Source organism: Cucurbita pepo, chromosome LG04 (assembly GCF_002806865.2).
Source record: "Cucurbita pepo subsp. pepo cultivar mu-cu-16 chromosome LG04, ASM280686v2, whole genome shotgun sequence".
Lineage (NCBI taxonomy): Eukaryota > Viridiplantae > Streptophyta > Magnoliopsida > Cucurbitales > Cucurbitaceae > Cucurbita > Cucurbita pepo.
In genome coordinates, this window is record NC_036641.1 from 4326261 (window position 1) to 4346984 (window position 20724).

At 36.2% G+C, this 20724-nt stretch overlaps 4 protein-coding genes across 4 annotated transcripts; 2 read left to right on the top strand and 2 right to left on the bottom strand.

Annotated features, from left to right (window-relative positions):
* Positions 1-965: 965 nt before the first annotated feature.
* On the bottom strand, positions 966-2825 carry LOC111793459. The gene has a single exon (XM_023675351.1). The coding sequence runs from the start codon at positions 2748-2750 to the stop codon at positions 1071-1073; it is 1680 nt and encodes a 559-aa protein (XP_023531119.1). The 5' UTR covers positions 2751-2825; the 3' UTR covers positions 966-1070.
* A 4090-nt stretch (positions 2826-6915) lies between these two features.
* LOC111793863 (protein PELPK1-like) lies at positions 6916-7871 on the top strand. Its single transcript, XM_023675927.1, has one exon. The coding sequence runs from the start codon at positions 6969-6971 to the stop codon at positions 7656-7658; it is 690 nt and encodes a 229-aa protein (XP_023531695.1). The 5' UTR covers positions 6916-6968; the 3' UTR covers positions 7659-7871.
* A 3641-nt stretch (positions 7872-11512) lies between these two features.
* On the top strand, positions 11513-12344 carry LOC111793947 (protein PELPK1-like). The gene has a single exon (XM_023676032.1). It carries the CDS (start codon positions 11586-11588, stop codon positions 12150-12152), a length of 567 nt encoding a protein of 188 aa, XP_023531800.1. The 5' UTR covers positions 11513-11585; the 3' UTR covers positions 12153-12344.
* A 2551-nt stretch (positions 12345-14895) lies between these two features.
* On the bottom strand, positions 14896-15333 carry LOC111792817 (protein PELPK1-like). The gene has a single exon (XM_023674407.1). It carries the CDS (start codon positions 15331-15333, stop codon positions 14896-14898), a length of 438 nt encoding a protein of 145 aa, XP_023530175.1.
* Positions 15334-20724: the final 5391 nt, after the last annotated feature.

Below are 20724 nucleotides of genomic sequence, written 5' to 3' on the forward strand. Positions count from 1 at the left end.
AAGGAAGGGACGAAACATAAAGATGTGAAATTAGAAACTTACCCGAGAGAATTACGATAAGCATGCTCTTCACCATTCAAACCTTAAATCGAGTGAAAAGATAAGCATTTTCAAACAAAGGAGTTGCAGCTGGACAGACCATAGCCTGAAGGTTTCAATAGAATGCAACACTTGTTTTATTTCACCTGTTTCCTTTTTTCAGGAAGAGAAAAAGATCTATATATTCCAAGAAAAGTGGAAAGATACAACATGAGTGACATACAAAGAAATCGAAACAAATGCAGAAATACCTCATAATTGGCCTACAGTAGACCAGGCAACTTCAATGGAACCCCCCCTCCCCCAAACTCGTAGTCGCATCATGGCCATAGAACATAATTATCATATATTTCACTTATTTACAATGTTACCAGTACAACTGAAAATTTACTCACTAGTATACCATAATAATAAAACGCAAGAAATGCCAAATTTTATGAACTACTAACATGCTAAGAAGTATTAAATAAAAGAGAAACAAATTACCATAACAGCTACACTAGAGGACGTGAAAGACTAAAAAATGAACAAATTTTTAAATTAAAATGCTGGGAAGTTGCATCATTAAAGATGTCAACACGCATTGTTTGCTAAATGCATCTCATAGCAAATCCAATCCATTATCATACTAGAGAATATCATAAGAGAGAAAATAGTGTCATGAATGAATATCTGATAGTTGAGAATTGTAAGCCCTCAATTCCTCGTTGAAGTAACCAGAAAGTAACAATATGAACTTCAGAGACAATGAAACTCTATTTCTAATAGATATAATTGTGTCAGCAGAGAAAAAATTGTGCAAGGAACACAACAACGTAAAATCTGCACAATTTCACAGTTTTAATTTGTTAAGTTTAGCTTCTCCCATGTACCGAAAAATCTTGATCGAGAAAGAAAACACGTTAGAATGAGTTATCAGGAACGACTGGGCAAAACGCATTGCAGCTTAAAATTATTTTTATACTACAATATCAAAATACAACATCCAGAAAGGAAGAGTCTTACTGTAAGAATAACACCCAAGAGCCTTACTAACTAGCTTTGACCTTATCATCGGCCACAGCATTAAGTATTGGCAGACTATTCAAAAATTCATCAAGGCCCTCAAAGAACCCAATTCCTTCAATATTATCCACCCCATGTCCTTCACTTACACCCGTGGCGGGCTCCTCCACCTCGTTGCTGAATTCGACATTCAAATCCAACTTTCCTAGCTCCTTTGGCCCTTTCCCTTTATGCTTCTTCCCGGTGACCCCTGCGGTTGCCACAGCCTTCTTACTAGGTTCAACCTTTATGGAGTTTGACAAACCAAACCGCATCAACCCATTCATGTTCTCAACTTCATCAGCATTTCCATTCCCCACATTCCCTTGGTTCCCTTTCTGTAAGCTTTCAGAATGTGATCTCTTATCATTTCTACTAGCTAAACCCCTCTTAGACCTCTTCTTCTTATTACTCACTCTCCCCCATTCTTCATCAGAACTGTCACTCGGTTCTGAAACCTCAACATAAATATCATCCTCATCACAAAAGAATCTTGGTGTAGATTTCTTGGCGGGTTTAACATTTCTAGATTTCCCCGATTTAGTTCCCCCTTGGCCAGGCAAAGGACAGGCGAATATAGCCGAAAAGGGCGACCAGGCAGCAGACCCCGTTGTCCCTCTAGCATTCGGAGAAACCCCAAGTGGGAAAAACCCCCAGCAACAAAAGGTAGAAGCATTGTCAGCCACCGGTGGTGACGGAATGACCGCTGCTTGAAATGCCTTGGCACAATTCTGGCACCTAAGAACACAATCCTCGTAGCCCTTAGGGTACTCATAGAGATTATAACAGTAAGGACAAGCAGTCCAGAAACCCGGAATGCTCGACTCAGTCGGCCGAGTAGATTCAGCCACCCGTGAAGGACGATTGGAGTCAATGTGCTGCTGAGTGGTCTCCTGAGTTGACTCGGGAAGATCACTGACATTTGGCCTCTCTTCAGCTACAGATACTTTAACGTTCGTGGATTTGGGGTTTTCTTTTACAAATTGCTGCTGCTGCTGCTGCGGATCCTCTTGATGTTGTGACCGGTGGGGAGACGACTGAGGAGGTTGTGGTTGCGGCTGCGCCGGTGGCGGTGACGGTGACGGCTCTGAACGTTCCGGCGGTGGAGTTGGCGGCGGTTGTTCCTGCTGCTGAGACTCCTCTACCGTAATCCTAGTCTCCTTCCTTGGACTAGTTCTAACAGGCTGGGGAAATTGAGGCTGGTGCGGCGGGGACTTAGGTTTTTGACTCGACTCAGTGGTTCCGGGGCTACACATAAGATAATCATTATCGTACAAGGCTTTTCTCAAGGGATTCGAAAGCACACACCATGCATCAGACACAAGCCTGAAAGCGTGATCCGCAAAAGCAACTCTGTTGGCCTCCGGGTGAAGAAGAAGCGCCAGTCGCCGATACTGAGTTGCGATTAGCTCAATGCTCTGAGTCGGCTGCGAAATTTGCAAGATACTATACCAGTCATACTGATTGTTGATCCGTCCCTCCGCCGCTAACAGCGTATCGGCGACAGCGATAACCCTGTCCGCCGCCTCCAACACAATCGGGTCCGATTCTCTAGCCCGGATCGCAAAGCTCCTAGTTCCATAAAAGTCACGCGCCGCTAGAAGCTTCTCCGCTATGCTCAACCACCGCAGAGCCTCCGCCCTGTTCCCGCCGCCGTTGTTCTCCATTTCCCGACCTCTCTCTCTCTCCCTCTCCCTTCGAGCTCCGGCACCCCCACTCTCTCTCTCCACTGATCTGGTCCTCTGTTCTCCACTGTAATCAAGACAAAAGAGCTCAGACCTTTGGATCATGAAATTACCGAAAAGCCCAGGAATCTCCCGGAAACTTGAACCATACCAACCGCTTTTGGTAGGTTTGAAAGGGTATTATAGTCTTTTCACAAACACCAAAAATTAATCTCTCTCTTCCCCGTTCGTTATCGTCACAGTCTTTGAGAGATGTCGTAATGGAGATTTCAGATAAAAAGAAAAATATTTACAGACGACAATTTCTAAATTTTTCACTGCAGTAATTATTTTTTTGTACGCGGAGAGAAATAACCAGCGGGTAAATTTTAATTTTCTTTTTTTTTTTTAAGAACTGATGTCAAATTAATTTCAACAAAAGGAGGAGAAATTTTGAAATTTATGATGTAACTTGATTTCACCACGTGGTACGATTACGTCACGTGTAACGTGGTCAGCCCTCCACGTGCATCCGATTTTTACCACGTTTCTAAATTTACTCGACCGTAAAAAGTGGAGGATTTTTAAATTTTTTATTTTATTTTATTTTAAAAGGTTAACGTTCTTAATTTGTTGACTCATTTAAAAATATATATTAGTAATATATTGTGACGTGTGAATGTTTAATATTTAAAATTTATAATATTTTAATTATTATTGAGACATATCGTAAATAAAAAGGATTTAAAAAAATTATAGAAAAAATAAAACGAGCTAACTCAACCCAACACAAAAATATAGCTTGGGTTGGGTTGTGAGCGATATTCAAGTTAGTCAGGTCATCGCCTATGAATTTGAAAAAAAGTAAATTCGCAACCTATTTACACCGTCAATTACTTTGAATTTTATTTATTAAAAAAATTGATTAAATAGTAATAAATTTTTTTTTATAGAAACTAAATAAAAAAAATGTAATGTAGATTTTTAAAGTTTAATGTAAAATAAATTATTAAATTTTTATTTTGTGTCTAAATTTATAAATTTAAAAAACTTAATTAATAAATAAATTTTGACTTAAAAAAAAAAGAGAAATTAAATTAAAACATAAAAAAAAAACTATTAATTCACAAATGTATGGAATGGATCCTAAAATTAAACTCAAAAAAAAAAAAAGATTTAATTAAATTAATCTCATAATTGAGATAATAAATCTTATCGAGATGAGCAAGCTAGTTCGTGCCTAGTAAATATTTAAGACTATTCAACTCGTTTGAGCTTAAGTAATGAATAAAAACGAATCTTCGATCGAATAATAATAGAAGTATTTACTCTTATAATAATTGTAACGACTTGCATTTTGGACTCCAAGCTACCGATACTTATTTATTGGCGTGGAATAAAAAGAAAATAAATAAAATTTAAAATATTTAAATTCGTGTACAGAAGTTCAATTAAAACGGTAATTAAAATTTTAGTTTTGTAAAAGACAAAGACCGCTAAAATACAGTACTACAAGGTCAGACTATTTAAAATGAATGAAATATATTTTTTAAACGGAAGTACGAAGTGAAATTAGACTCAAATGTGACGTGAGTCCCCATAGCCGACAACCCAGTAGCATCAACGCTCAAGGAGACAAGAACAACACTACCTATTGCTATTTTTCATGACCTCTAACTTAATAATCGTTGTGTCAGAGGTCGGTATATGCACTCATTATCTCATACATAGTCCACAAATGACATGACATAGACATGTGAGAGTTCATGTCTCGATAAGAACTCAGATGGATGAATGTTTGGGATGTATCGTTGAGATGAGTGACACATCGGTTGGTCTTGATAGACACATCCAAACAAGCTAAGATGACCGAGATGTCCGACGACATGGGATGACTTAATGATGCATGTGCTGTCTTGTTGGGAACCAAGATGATGGCTGACATGCGACATTGCACATGAGAGACTTGACCTCTTGTTGAGGCAAGTCGGTAGAGTAGTAGACGATTGAACATGCATGCACGAGTGGTGTGTGTGGCCGAACAAACTTTCATCCATCCGAGTTCTTATCAAACTGCCACGGCCCAAGGACTGATGCATGCATGTGTGGCGTGTGTGGCAAGTTTTATTTTTATTAATATTTATGATATTTGGTCTCATCAAACTGGCACGGCCCAAGGACTGACATTGGCCCAACTCAGCCGCACCCAAACTAAGGGACAGGCTAAGCCTAATGTGGCTCAAGAGGCTTCCCTCGTTTAACCCAAGACTTAGGGTTAGGGCCACCCTTTTGTGACGACCTACCTATCTCAGCTCGAAACGGCTTCACTCCTCTCCGTATCAATCGAGCAGAAGTGTTATTTAGTAGTCGAAATAGAGAGAGAGAGAGAGGGCAGCTTTGCTCCTTCTCCTCGACGTCACTCCTGAACCTCGTAAGCGAATTATTCCAAACATCATTTTCATTGGTCGTCTTTGGCGGACATAGTTGACTCTCTGAACACAAAAATGTCCTTCGTCGAATGAAGCTTGGGTTGACGGGAGCGCTATCAAGGCAGAGACATCATTGAATTAGCGACCTGCTTCCACGATCAATATGGATTATGCGACAAGAAGAAGATTTAATTTGACTCTCTTGAATTTGGATCATAATTCTAAATCTAGATTTGACATTTAATAGCCTCGACACTGCTCTGTGCTTTTTGATATGTATATGAAACGATATGACTATGATATCTTCATAAAACGATATGAAATGATAAGTCCATAATATGTTCATGATACAATGTGACTACGAGATGATATGCGATTGTTATGATACGTGATATGATAAATATTTGGTGTAACACGTTTTGCGATATAGTACATATTGTTACATGGTATGCTGATGATATGATATATATATATATGATATGACATGATATGACACGATGCATGATATGAATGATATACGGTAAAATGTGTGGACGTAATGCACAATCTCAACTTATATAAGGAAAACTATGATGAAAATGATATGATAAGAAAGAAAAATGGAAGGGATTGTTTTACATGATAATGAATAAAAATGTTGGGACCTCATGCATCATTGTGTATTCATGCGTCGGGGAATACCCCTATTTTATGATGGTACAGACACATACACTACGAGATAGGAAAACGATCATTATAATGCTGCGACGGTCGAGATTCCTAAATGGATGTCCACATCAACAACTACCCGAGAATGCTCGTCCGACAAGAAAGGGGCCTAGGAGGTGTACGAACCAATTGGTGGGTCCATACTCGCACGTGTGGGCCGTGTGTGGAACAATAAATACACATCCAAATAACCCGTTTAGGATAGCTGCCCAGGGAATATAGACTGATATGATAGGTCCACTCATGATTGCATGTGTTTACATCTAACCCATTAGTGGGGTCACTTAATAAGTATTTCTTAAAATACTCAAGCCACGTGCTACTTCTATTTCAGGTAAAGACAAGCCATTTCTGTACGGCTGACGACGACATCGTAAGTCGAGAACATGACACACACATGTATTTAATTTCTTAGACTTTATGTTAGAATAGGGTGTTGTTACTTTTAACGTTTATTTATTTTATTTAGTATTTCAGTGTGTTGTTTTAAAGATGGTTTCGAACATGTAAGTCCATGGTAGTTTTTTATGATGAACTTTAAACATTTATTTCCACATAAGAAAATACATTATGATAACGGTAGCAACTTTAGGTTACTAGAAAATTACGGTCGTTACACATGAAATATTAAAAATAGTATTAACACGTTTTACCTTTATAAAAAAAGTTTAAAAAAATTCTTACCATCAAGATATGGACGATAACTGTCTATCGACACCTCATATGTTATATCCAAACTTTTCAATATTACTTTTAAAATTAAATTAATTAATCGAACAAACAAAATAATAAAAATAAAATAAAATAATGTTTTATAATTTAAAATATAAATTATACATAAAAGATATACTTTGGAGCTCAACTAATTTTATTTTATTTTTTATAAGAAAGAAGCTGATGAGTAGGTGGGAAAGTTGAACTAATAATAATCTAATTTTCCTACCCATCATTTCTTCTCTAACACGTCTCTTTTAGCTATAAAAACCTATACATGTTAGCCATGGAGACAAATCAAGATCGTTTCGGGATTCGATAGTCTATAATTCATCTCGGGTTATTGTTTTTTGACTGTTTTGAAAATTCAATGGCTACTCGCTTCTCAACTTTCGTATTCCCCCTCATACTGAGTGTTTTTATGTTGATGAGGTTTGATTGTTTTGTGATGACGGTGAGTGCGAGACATCTTTTGGAGACACCAGTACCTAAGGTACCTGAAGAGCTTCCGGCACCAGAAATACCCAGTTTGTCAAAGCCCGAGCTTCCTCCATTGCCGAAGGTTGAGTTGCCTCCTTTGGGAAAGCCTAAAGTGCCTGAATTGCCAAAGCCTGAGCTCCCAAAAGTACCTCAGTTGCCTCCTTTGGAAAAGCCTAAAGTGCCCGAATTGTCAAAGCCCGAGCTCCCAAAAGTACCTCAATTGCCTCCTTTGGAAAAGCCTAAAGTTCCCGAATTGCCAAAGCCCGAGCTTCCAAAATTACCTCAGTTGCCTCCTTTGGAAAAGCCTAAAATGCCTCAATTGTCTAAGCCTGAGGTCCCCAAATTGCCTCAGTTCCCTCCTTTGGAAAAGCCTAAAGTGCCCGAATTGTCAAAGCCTGAGCTCCCAAAACTACCTCACTTGCCTAAACTTGAGGTTCCCGTAGTACCAGAATTACCTAAACCTGAACTCCCTAAGTTGCCTGAATTTACACCACTACCCAAGCCCGATTTACCTACCCTTCCAAAGGACATACCTATTCCTTCGTTCAACCCACCACACACATCTACCATTAAACCTTGAATACCATATTCAACTTCGGGCTACAAGAGTTGAACTAAAGATACGTTCATACACGACTGAAAACTATATTTGTTTTTCTCTTTTTAATTATCATTTTAAGTGAGTGTTTGAGTTGTTTACGTTTGTCGTCTCTATTCATGTATGTGTTCCTATACTTTGAAATTGTCTTCCACACTATATTATATTAATAAACGTTGATTTGTGTTTTTTTTATTTTTTATATATGTGATAATATTAATGATATTTCTATATTGTTCCATCGAACATGGAGTAGAAAATTTAATTTATCTTACAACAAAATTGATTTTTACGACAATTTTATATATGTATGATAACGGTATCTCATAATCACCATCCTTTTAGTTGCGATAGTACGGTACAACGATGATTGACAAAAACGTCAATTTGTAATCAACATTGAAACTTAAACTTCCATCATCGTATATTTATGGTGAGGTTACAATGACAGATCGATTGAACCTACGTCATCTTCGACTGTCTAGCCCACACAAGCGACACCCACGACCTAGACCACTCTAGCCCAACGATGTATGTAGTCCAGCTTAGTAGCATGCCTATAGCCCAATCATCCACCAATGACCCAACTTCTAGACCTGCATTGATTCAGTCTAGTGACCCGACCCATGATTCGATCCATGATTTGATCTTTATGACTCTATCTAACCATTTTGGACCATTATAAAGCTATTTTTGACCTTAATGGAGACAATTAACTTGCTCCAAGGTAGTTTCAGAATAACACCAAGGATAAGATAAGAAGTCCGATTTAGGCTAATCAAGTAAACGACTTTACAGTTAGCTTTGGATGAATTGTTTGAAGTATAAATGACATGTGGCTTGTGGTTTTTGTCCGTGTCGTGCCTTGTGATTGCCTACAATTATACTAGAGGCTAGCCCAAAATTTCCTAGAGCCTAGAGAGAAGCTCGTGGGAACCTCCTACGATAAGGAAACGATGAGTGCCTACAAGTAGTTTGTGAATTGAGTATTTTTGATACTCACCCATTTCTACATTTCCTTTTTGAGGTGAATGATGCCACATGTCGAGATGAGGGGTGTTGACCCGAGGCGTCCATGTTGTCTACATAGTGTGGGGCTGTCAATTTATATATTTTGTATGTGAGAACCCACATTGGTTGGGGAGGAGAGGACGAAACACCAATGGTGTGGAAATATTTTCCATGCAGATGCGTTTTAAAGCCTTGAGGGGAAACCCGGGAGAGAAAGCAAAATGAGAACAATATCTGTTAGTGGTGGGCTTGGGTCGTTATATTGTATCCCAATCCCGTTCGTAAACTTCATTCAACATCTCATCTTATTAAGTGAGTGCTAAAAGTCGAATAAACTATTTTTTTTATTCTTATAAATATTTTATTTTATGAAAGCTACTCAAATTACAAGGTCACTTGGCACGTAGGTGGGAAAGTTGAACTAACACTAATTTTCCTACCCATCATCTCTTCCATACGTCTCTTAATATCTATAAAAACCTCTCCGTGGTAGCTATCGAGATCATCCAGATCAGTCATCAAGCTCGTTCTCTTGTCACTGTCATTTGATTATTTCGAAATTCAATGGCTACTTACTTTTCGACCTTTGCATCCTCTCTCATATTGAGTACTTTTATGTTGACGAGCTTCGATTGTTTTGTCACGGCGGTGAGTGCGAGACATCTTTTGGAGATGCCACTACCCAAGGTGCCTGAAGAGCTTCCGAAGCCAGAATTACCCAGTTTGTCAAAGCCCGAGCTTCCTCTGTTGCCTAAGGTTGAGTTGCCTCCTTTAGAAAAGCCTAAAGTGCCGGAATTTCCGAAACCTGAGCTCCCAAAATTACCTCAATTGCCTAAATATGACGTATCCGAAGTACCAGAATTGCCTAATGTACCTAAACCTGAACTCCCTAAGTTGTCGGAATTGACACCTCTCCCAAAGCCTATTTTGCCTACCCTTCCAAAGGACATTCCTATTCCTTCGTTCAACCCACCACATACATCTACCATTAAACCTTGAATATCATATTCAACTTTGGTTTACAAGAGTTGAACTAAACCTACATTCATATACGATTGGAAACTATATTTTTTTTTCTCTTTTTAACGATCATTTTTAGTATGTATACGAGTTGTTTATGTATGCTGTCTCTATTCATATCTGTGTTCTTCCATTTTTAAGATGTTGTCTTCTACACCGATAAAATACATTATATAAATGAACATTGATTTGTGTTTTTTTTTCTTTTTTGTGTATAATAATTTTATCTTGCAATAATATTGATTTTTTATGACAATTCTAGACTGATATCGTATCAACGGTTCAATAGACGATTGTTGTAATATGGTACAATTATAATCGACAAAAATGTTACATTCAAACTTCCATCCAACAAAGTTTATGTTGATTTTATAATGAAAATTAGATCATTTGAACCGAAAATAATAATAATAATAAAAAAAAATAGAAGAAGAAATGAAGTCAAAAGTTTGAATGGGACAACATCGCGATGCTTCTAATGCCATGTCGATCAACAACGTTCGAGACATCGGATGCCATCAAGACATCTGCGTACAAATTGCCTGTCAACTAATATTTTGTGTTGTTTATGTGTAGCGCTTAGACATGCTTATGGTGTCTCAACGCTACATTTGGAATGACTCCAATTCAATTTTTCGGTTGATCTAGCTTGAATTTGATACGTTCGGACCATTTGATACCATTTTCAACTCTTCGAGAGCCGTTCTGAACACTTTCGGAGTCATTTAAGTTCAATATGACTACTTTTTAGCCAATTTCAAGTACTCTATGCAATTAGATAAGTCAAGTTCCAGAGTAGAATTTTAAATTATGATTGTGGGACTACTCAGGTAGAATTAGACTTCCAGGAGAAACTTGAAGCCAGTACCAAACAAGCATAGTGACTTCGACTTAGACCAATCACGTAAGTAACTTTACTATTAGCTTAGTTGAACGACTTATATACGTATGAATAATGTGTGCTCTATGCCCTACACGTGTCATATTCTATAATTATTTGTCGTGTGATATGTTAATGCAATCAATATGGACATGGACATGGACATCGACACTTGCAATCGACATGGACATCGACAACAACTTTAAGCAACATCAATAATTCAATTACATTTTTATGAACATCAAAAGGTCAATAGGGTATGCATCAATCATGATTTGGCCAACAAATTCCATCCATACTAGCCCATATGTTAATAGCATCATCTACTTTGTTTGGCAAGTAAGCCAACTCTTAACGTCAACTTTTTCATTACCTAAACGATGACGACGAACACAAGATTACATTTTCTATCTCCGCTTCCATCTCATGTCGTTTCCAGCTCCAACCCCAACGTCCACATTATATGTATAAACACGATAAAAATAATGTTTCATAAAAGTTTAAATTATATCAGCTAGATACTAAATTCAAACTTCCCGGTAATATTATATTTTTAATGTAGAAATTTATAAATTTAATTCTTGAAATATATTTTATTTAATTAAAGAATAAAATAAAAATAATAAATAGAAAATAATTACATGTGAAGGGTTTTTTTTTTTTTTTTTTAATAAAATTTTATAAAGTGCAAAAAATCAAATAAAGAATTATTTTATTCTTACAACTATTTTATTTTAAGAAAGGTGTTCATATTACGAGGTCACTTGGGAGTTTAAATATGAGTAGGTGGAAAAGTTGAACTAACAATCTAATTTTCCTACCCATCATTTGATTTCCAACGCATGTATGCTCTCTTCCACGTCTCTTTTATCTATAAAAAGCTAGACATGGTAGCCATGGAGATCATCAAATTACCACAAACGAATCAAGATTGTTTCGGGTTTCGATAATCTATAATTCATCTCGTGTTATTATCTTTGGACTGTTTTGAAGATTCAATGGCTACTCGCTTCTCAACTTTCGTATTCCCCCTCATACTGAGTGTTTCTATGTTGATGAGCTTCGATTGTTTTGTGATGACGGTGAGTGCGAGGAATCTTTTGGAGTCACCATTACTCAAGGTATCTGAAGAGCTTCCGAAACTAGAAGTACCCAGTTTATCAAAGCCTGAACTTCCTCCATTGCCGAAGGTTGAGTTGCCTCCTTTGGAAAAGCCTAAAGTACCCGAATTGCCAAAGCCTGAGCTCCCAAAATTGCCTCAATTGCCTCCTTTGGAAAAGCCTAAAGTGTCGGAATTGCCTAAACCTGAACTCCCAAAATTACCTCAGTTGCCTCCTTTGGAAAAACCTAAAGTGCCCGAGTTGTCAAAGCCTGAGCTCCCAAAATTACCTGAGTTGCCTAAACTTGAGGTTCCCGAAGTACCAAAATTGCCTAACTTGCCGAAACCCGAACTCCCTAAGTTGCCTGAATTTACACCTCTACCAAAGCCCGTTTTGCCTACCTTTCCAAAGGACATACCCATCCCTTCGTTCAACCCACCACACACAACTACCATTAAACCTTGAATACTATATTCAACTTTCGTCTACCTTGGTTGAATTAAATATACATTCATATACGACTTGAAAACTATACTTCGTTTTTTTCTTCTTTTTAATTATCATTTCTAGTAAGCATATGAGAGGTTTATATATCTTGTCCCAATTCTTGTTTGTTTCGTGTTCTTATACTTGTAAGATGTTATCTTCTGTATGAAATACTATATTACGTGAATAAATATCTATTTATGTTTTTTATTGGATAATTTTAATCATATTTTGATGTAGTTTTATCTTACCGAAAGGTAGAAATTTTACTACAATAAATTTGATTTTTTTTGTGACCGTTACAAACTATTTTGGATATGTACGAAGATAATTTCATAATTTCCATCATTTTAAGTGTTCTTGTATGATGGGGCGACTGTTGACAAACAATGTCAATTCACAATCACATCGAAACCTCAGTGCCATACATTTAGGTTAAAAATTACCAATAATGACAACTTAAATCCGATGTTCGATAGTGACACTATTCAAAATAGGTCACTTCATTATTATGATATGATATCTTATAAAGAAGCTCTAATCAATTATTAAAATCAAATAATTGTGGAGATGGTATGTGATTTATTTTAGATATAAAGTATCTATATGATGCTCTTGCAACAATAATTTCATTTAGCCGATTAATTTGTCAAGGATAAATTGGTAACACTAGCGTAAGCTAAACAGGTAACTGACCTTAGTAGTGGAGTTGAAAGAATTATATGATTTATGATGACGCATGTTCCGTAGTCCCTGCATGCGCCATAAATTATGTTATGTTTATGTGTGATATGTAATAACGAATCATACCATGTTATGTATGTTTGTGATATCCATTATGTCATGATATGTGAAATGAAACACCATGTATGTCATGCTATGTTTTCCTTGCAAAGCTATGTGATGGATTATGTGATGATTTAAGATGAAAACGATGATGATTAATATATATATATATGACACATATATGTATTTTTTCATGGATGAAAGGAATAAGGGAATGATTTTGATGTTATGCTATGATTTTAAACCATGGGGACCTCATGCATTTATGTATATCATGTGCATCAAGATATTTCCTCGTTATGTTATGATAGTACGGACGCGTACCTTCGATATTTATGTTCGCCATGATATCATGTAAACCTTTTCCTTCGTGGCATTTGATGATGCGTTAGCGCATTGAACCCGACCAAGCCAGGTGCAAGAGGTACGTATACGTGCCCGCCTAGTGGATCCATGTGCGCGTGCGTGGGTCGTGTGTGAGGAAGTACCACACATCTAACCTTGCTCGGAACTGGAAAGAGATCAAGGCTTGCTACGATTTTAAAGAATAGGTCCCATCATGTATGTGTGTTTGCATTACCCAACAATAAAGAATAAATTATTGCTACACTTATTTTTTAGGTAAAGATAAAGCGTCCTTGCACGGATGACAATAAATGCTGGAATGACCATGGAAGTTAAGATAAGACATTAGTAGACATTAGTAGTCTTATAGGCGGCTTTTCATTTTGGTACTCAAACATTATATTAAGGTTTTATTTTGACAATGTTATTGCTATTTCTTGTTTTAAATTAAACGTATAAGTCCACGACTTTGTTTGAAACGTGTTACTAAAGGCAAGCATGTAGTGACGTCTTTGATTTAGGCAAGAAAATTAGTGGCGTTACATCTATAGTTGAAATGTTATGCATTGTAGGAAAAAATGTGTTGATTGATATAATCATCACAAATAAGTTAATTCTTCACGAGTTATTCATAATTACAATTGAGTTAAAAGTCTATTTTACCAATGTAATTACATCTTTCACAAATACACTGATTCTCTCCTGAACATTTTGTTTATGATCGAATTATAAACCAAGTCCCACGAAGTCGAATGAGAGGGTGAGACCCCATTATTCAAATCTTGAAATAAGCATTTAAACAACCCATCTACTTTCCACACGGGGAAATGAGTGAATTTGATTTTGTGATATTTTGTGATATTTTGTAATATTTTGTGATATTTAACTAGCTATAAAAGTCATTCTTGCGGGACAAACCTTCATAGGTAGAAGTTCATAACTCACTCAGGATTAAGATCGAGTCACATATGATCGTCTTATGAAATATTAATCTTCTCAGTTAACGAATATGTAAAAAGAGATTAAATATTTTGTGGTTAGTCTTATTCAATCTCATTTGATAGGATACCCCACTTACATGTCTCTATAGCAACTACAAAGTGGGTCGTATCAATAATGTTAATAGGATAAGACACCCAGCTTTATCCCTATACTATAGACCATTTAAGTTATTATTTAAACATGATGTTCTTGTACGACAATCAAATACTGTTCAAGATTATATTAATATTGATTATGAATTGACAACGTTTGTCAATCATCATTATACCATAACATATCAGCTTAAAAGATTGTCGAACCATTATCATACATATACCATAATAGTTCATAGTTATTTATTGCCACTTCTATATAAAACTACATAGATCACACTCGAAAAAAAAAAAACTCATAGAATATAGTTGTATAAATTTAAAAGACAACATTTTAACGAAGTATAGAAACGTAGACAAGAATTAAGAAAACATACATATAAACAACTTGTACACATACTAAATATGATAGTTAAAAAGTGAAAAACAAATATAGTTTTTGTCGTATATAGTGTAAGTTTAGTTTCATTCTTGTAAACCAAAGTTGAATACGGTATTCAAGGTTTAGTGGTAGATGTATGTGGTGGGTTGAAGGAAGGGATAGGAATGTCCTTTGAAAGGGTAGGCAAAACAGGCTTTGGGAGAGGTGTCAATTCCGGCAACTTAGGGAGTTCAGGTTTAGGCACGTTAGGCAATTCTGGTACTTCGGGTACGTCAAATTTAGGCAATTGAGGCAATTTTGGGAGCTCAGGTTTCGGCAATTCGGGCACTTTAGGCTTTTCCAAAGGAGGTAACTCAACCTTCGGCAATGGAGGAAGCTCGGGCTTTGACAAACTGGGTACTTCTGGCTTCAGAAGCTCTTCAGGCACCTTGGGTAGTGGTATCTCCAAAAGATGTCTCGCATTCACCGCTGTGACAAAACCGTCGAAACTCATGAACATAAAAGCACTCAATATGAGAGAAGATACAAAAGTCGAAAAGTAAATAGTAGCCATTGAATTTCGAAATAATCAAAAGACAATAACAAAAAATGAATTCTAGAATATGAATCGGGATGATCTTTATAGCTATAATGGAGAGGTTTTTATAGATAAAAGAGACGTATGGAAGAGAACATACATGCGTCGGAGGAGATGATGGGTAGAGAAGTATTTGGTTCATTATTGGACTTGTAATATGTGTATGCATATTTAAATTCAATAGAAGATTAGTTGTAACGACTTTAAATTTTCTACTTAGTCTAAGATACGTTGAAGGCACGTCTAAAATATGCTACGTGACTATTATGATTCATGATATGATCTTATATGAAGGTATATTAATTGATAATGAAAATGGAGAAATGTTGGACCTCATGCATTGGGAGATACCCCTTACCTTTTTTACGATGGTACGGACGCGTATATTACGAGACAAGAAAATGATCATTATGGATATCATAATGCTGCGACGACTAGGCAAGAAACGATCATTATGGATATCATAGTGCTGCGACGGCTAGGCAGGAAAACGATCGTTATGTTTATCCTAATCCTGCGACGATCGCTATTCCTAAACGGGTATCCGACGTCAATAACTCCATATAAATAAATAATATAATCAAAAGTACATTAGAGAATAAATATATTTATTTTACAAAGAAAGATGGTAAATTAGGAGGCCACTTTGCAGTTTAGATATGAGTAGGTGGGAAAGTTGAACTAACAATCTAATTTTTCTACCCATCATCTCCTCCAACGCATGTATATGCTCCTATGTCTCTTTTATCTATAAAAACCTCTAATCCTAGCCATGGAGATCATCCATAAACGAGTCAAGTTCCTTTCACGATTGATATTGATTATTTCGAAATTTAATGGCTACTTACTTTTCGACTTTTGTATCTTCTCTCATATTAAGTGCTTTTATGTTGATGAGCTTCGATTGTTTTGTCATGGCGGTGAGTGCGAGACATCTTTTGGAGATGCCACTACCCAAGGTGCCTGAAGAGCTTCCGAAGCCAGAAGTACCCAGTTTGTCAAAGCCCGAGCTTCCTCCATTGCCGAAGGTTGAGTTACCTCCTTTGGAAAAGCCTAAAGTGCCCGAATTGCCGAAACCTGAGCTCCCAAAATTACCTCAATTGCCTAAATTTGAGGTTCCCGAAGTACCAAAATTGCCCAACTTGCCCAAACCTAAACTCCCTAAATTGCCGGAATTAACACCTCTCCCAAAGCCGATTTTGCCTACCCTTCCAAAGGACATTCCTATCCCTTCGTTCAACCCACCACATACATCTACTACTAAACCTTGAATACCTTATTCAACTTTCGTTTACCAGAGTGAAACCACGACTAAAAAACTATACTTTTTTTTCTTTTTAATTATCGTTTCTAGTAAGTGTATGAGTGATTTATGTATGTTTTCTTTTTAATTATCTGTGTTTCTATACTTTTAAGATATGGTCTTTAAAATTTATAAAACTATATTATATGACAATAATTGAATTATATATATATATATATTTTGGTGTGATCTAGGTAGCTTTATCTTACATAGAAGTGGAAATTTAACTTCAATCTTTTTCCTTTTCTTGTCTCTTTTATTTATAAAAAGGTCATTATGGTAGCAACCATCAATAAATCAAGTGTCATTACCAAAAGTACCTAAAGAGCTTTCGAAACTCGAAATACCCACTTCACCAAAGTTTGATAATCAGTTGATCATATACATGAGTTAATGAGATCGAGTATTGGATGGTGTGTGATTAGAATATGCCATTATGATAATTAGACATGGATTATTGAGACCGATAACCATGTTGAATAAATGATAAAAGAAATGGATTCTAGTTGTCATGCTAGTACATTTTTAACTGTACGGAGTCATGATCTTGACACGCTCATGACAAGCCTTAAGGAAAATACAAGTCCATTCACATGTTTCGCTTGTCTTCATGACTTCGTTAGACCTTAGGTGACGTTCTCTTTTGTCAATCGAACACAACTCATACGAAATCTAAGCTTGTTCAGTCATACACGCTTGAATGTTAGAACTGCAATATGTTCGTTATGAGTACAAAAAGCATTTGGCATAGACTAATTTTGCCAATAGGGAAAAGTCCCAATTTTAAATTAGTTTGAATGGGATCTTCAGTCCCATGGAATTTAAGCGCTATGCAGGGATGGGAGGACGAGGCAAGAAACACGTCTGAAGAAAGCTATTTTAGTTCCCAATGTTTCTCCACACCCAACAAGATGCATCAACCTCACCATGCTTTACTCCTAACCCCACAAAGTTCCGACTTAACCTGAGTCTCGGTTAAGAACAACGATGATCGGACAAAAATCATTTCTTGAAATGAACCATAGAAGAAGAATTTTTTTGAAAAAAATTTTGAGAACACTTACTAAAAAAGTTTTCAACTCGTTTTCACTCGTTTCTTTACTTTTGGACGTTTCGTTGGATGAATCGTCTTGGTTTTGGAAGCTTTGTTAGATTGAAAGGTTGATGTTTTGGAGGTTTTGATCGAGTGAAAGGTTTTGTTTTGAAAATATTGACGGGTCGATAGTTCTAATATTCAAATTATGATTTTTCTTATGGAAAATAAATTTAATACGCTCATTCGGTACTCCACACTTGTTTTTCCTTTTTAAAAATGTATTAGAAGCATATGTTGATAGAAATAAAAGAATCTCATTGTTAATGCATAGTTTAACTATGGAGATAAGTGTACCTTAAAAGTTTTATTTTATTTTATTATTTATATTAGATAATCATAGATAGTACATCATAAGGGTACAAAGTTTTGATCAGTTTTTCTTAATAAGTTTTGCGGATTCAAGCTTTCTGACCTTTTCAGCACATGTTTTCTTTTCAGAAACTACAACATCCAGTTCAAAGATACGTCCCAAACAGTCTTTCACCACAATATGGAGGCGGAAGGCCAGGTCTTCACCCTTCAGCTCCATAAACCAACCACATTTAATGCTCTGGTATTTGAAACTCTCCTTATGTATGAGGTTGTAGTCCTGCACAGCAAACTTTGCAATATTTTGCACGCAGACCTCTGAGACATCAGGAATTTGTATCCACTTGCTTGGACAAATGAGGCATCCGTCAATCTTCAATTGACTGATTGGGTCATTTGAAGCAATCTGAGCAACCACTGCCATTGTAATGTTCAATATTATGTGAAGAAAACTTGATGATGATCTTTCTTCAATTCATAGTATGATATTTATAGGAGTGTGTCAATGTGAAAATAACAACAAATTTTCTATATCGAACCATTCTATCTTATTTTTAAGAATATGATTCGTCTGTCACATGATATAAAGTTGGAAGAAAAGAAAAATTCTTGGATAAGGATTCGCTCACTTGAAAGAATTTTTAATAGAATGTGTCATACTAAAACTTTGAATCTTCCTTTTAAGAATCTACTTCTCTAAATTAGAGTACGTGGAAATATATTTTTTTTTTGCAGGTATATACGAGTGATATTCTTATAAATAACTATCTTTAATTAGACCATTTAGAGGCGTTTTTCTACTCATGTTTCTTCATAAAAGTTACTAAGAACTTAAGTTGTTTTGCACGAGTATATGTTGGAGTTCCAATCGATCCATGGGGTTTGAACCAAGCTATGCAAATGAGCTAGCTTTTGATTTGTTCAAATTGATCGAGAATTGATAAAATAAACATTTTTTATTTTTGATTTCTTTTTTAATTCAAATTTGATTGTTTTTTTGAAATTAAGTTCTAAATTTTTAGTATGTTATTAGGGGAGGAATTTCGTTCAAGTTACATGAAAAATATGAGAGTTGATTCAGACGGGTAGGCAATGTTTAGATGATCATCATGAATCTATAAGGTACCATTGGACCTCGATCCCTCCAATAAGGTACCGTTGAGCATTCCCAGTCTGCGATAGATCCGTCCAATAAGGATGGTACCTTCCACTTTTCCTTCCGCTCTGATAAGGTACTATTGAGCTAGATGTTAGGATGTTTAAAAACATGTGACTTGAAAGATTGTTGGATTACTCTAGTTCTGTCATATGGATGAGTGTTGATCATGCAAGTAGTCAATGGTTATCTTGCATGGTGGATCCATCTTGTTGGAGGGCATTAATCATGTGGGTAGCTAGTGGAGTTGGCATGCATAGACGGTAGCGCCCCTGACCTTACAAGGTCAGTGAGATGGGTTCGTTAGCTACCTTCCATGGATGACGAGTAGACTAAAACTCACCATGTTGTCCCTACCTTATAGTGAGAGTTAGTTAAAGTAACGCCTTAACATTAGATATCGGTTACCGTTGCTTAGGTTAAGCAAGCTATCCTAAGTCAAAGAAATGAAAAGTAATTCACGCTGGAGATGAGATATGTTGCTCGGCCAATCACGACACTAGAAAAAGGTGAACCACCTTCTCCGAACTTAGATGGGTTCAGGAGTAGCTTATTGTCGGTTGAAAGGTGGCAATAAGTCAAAAACTGAAAAGTTGTACACACACTCTCACAGCGTGAATCATCTAATTTTAAGTGTCATAGAACTTGTATTTCTACAATTAATCCGCTAAAAAAATAATGAACTCAGCTACGTGAAAATATTGATCGATTAAAATTATTATTTGAACGAAAATATTGATCGATTAAAATTATTATTTGAACGAAAGATAGTAATCGATTTCAAGCTTATTTTTTTTTTATATATAAAATTGTTTCAGCTATGTTGTTTATGCTCAAACGTTAGTCATAAATTGATTATAATTAAATTAATTTTTATTGTTTTTGAAGTATATAGGTAGAAATAAAAGAGAAATTGTACCTTAAAAGTTTTATTTTATATTATTATTTTATTATTTATTTAGCCCGTATAGGTAGTACATCATAAGGTTGTAAAGTACAGACAAAGAGTTCAATCAGTGTTTTTTAATAAGTTTGGCTGATTCGAGCTTTCTGACTTTTTCACCACAGACTTTCTTCTCAGACACGACGACATCCAGCTCAAAGACACGTCCCAGACAATCTTTCACCTCAATATGGAGGCGGAAGGCGAGGTCTTCACCCTTGAGCTCCATAAACCAACCACATTTAATATTCTTGTATTTGAAACTCTCCTTATGTTCAAGGTTGTAATCCTCCACAACAAACTTTGCAACATTTTGCACGCAGATCTCGGAGACATTAGGAATTGGTATCCACTTGCTTGGACAAAGGAGGTTTCCATCAATCTTCAATTGGTTGATTGGGTCATTTGGAGCATGGACAACTGCGGCCATTGTAATATTCAATATATTGTGAAAAAAACTTGGTGATGATTTTTCTTCCTTTCGTAGTTTGGTATTTATAAGAGTGTACTAATGTGAAAATAATATCAAATTTTCATATTAGATGACTTTATCTCGTTTG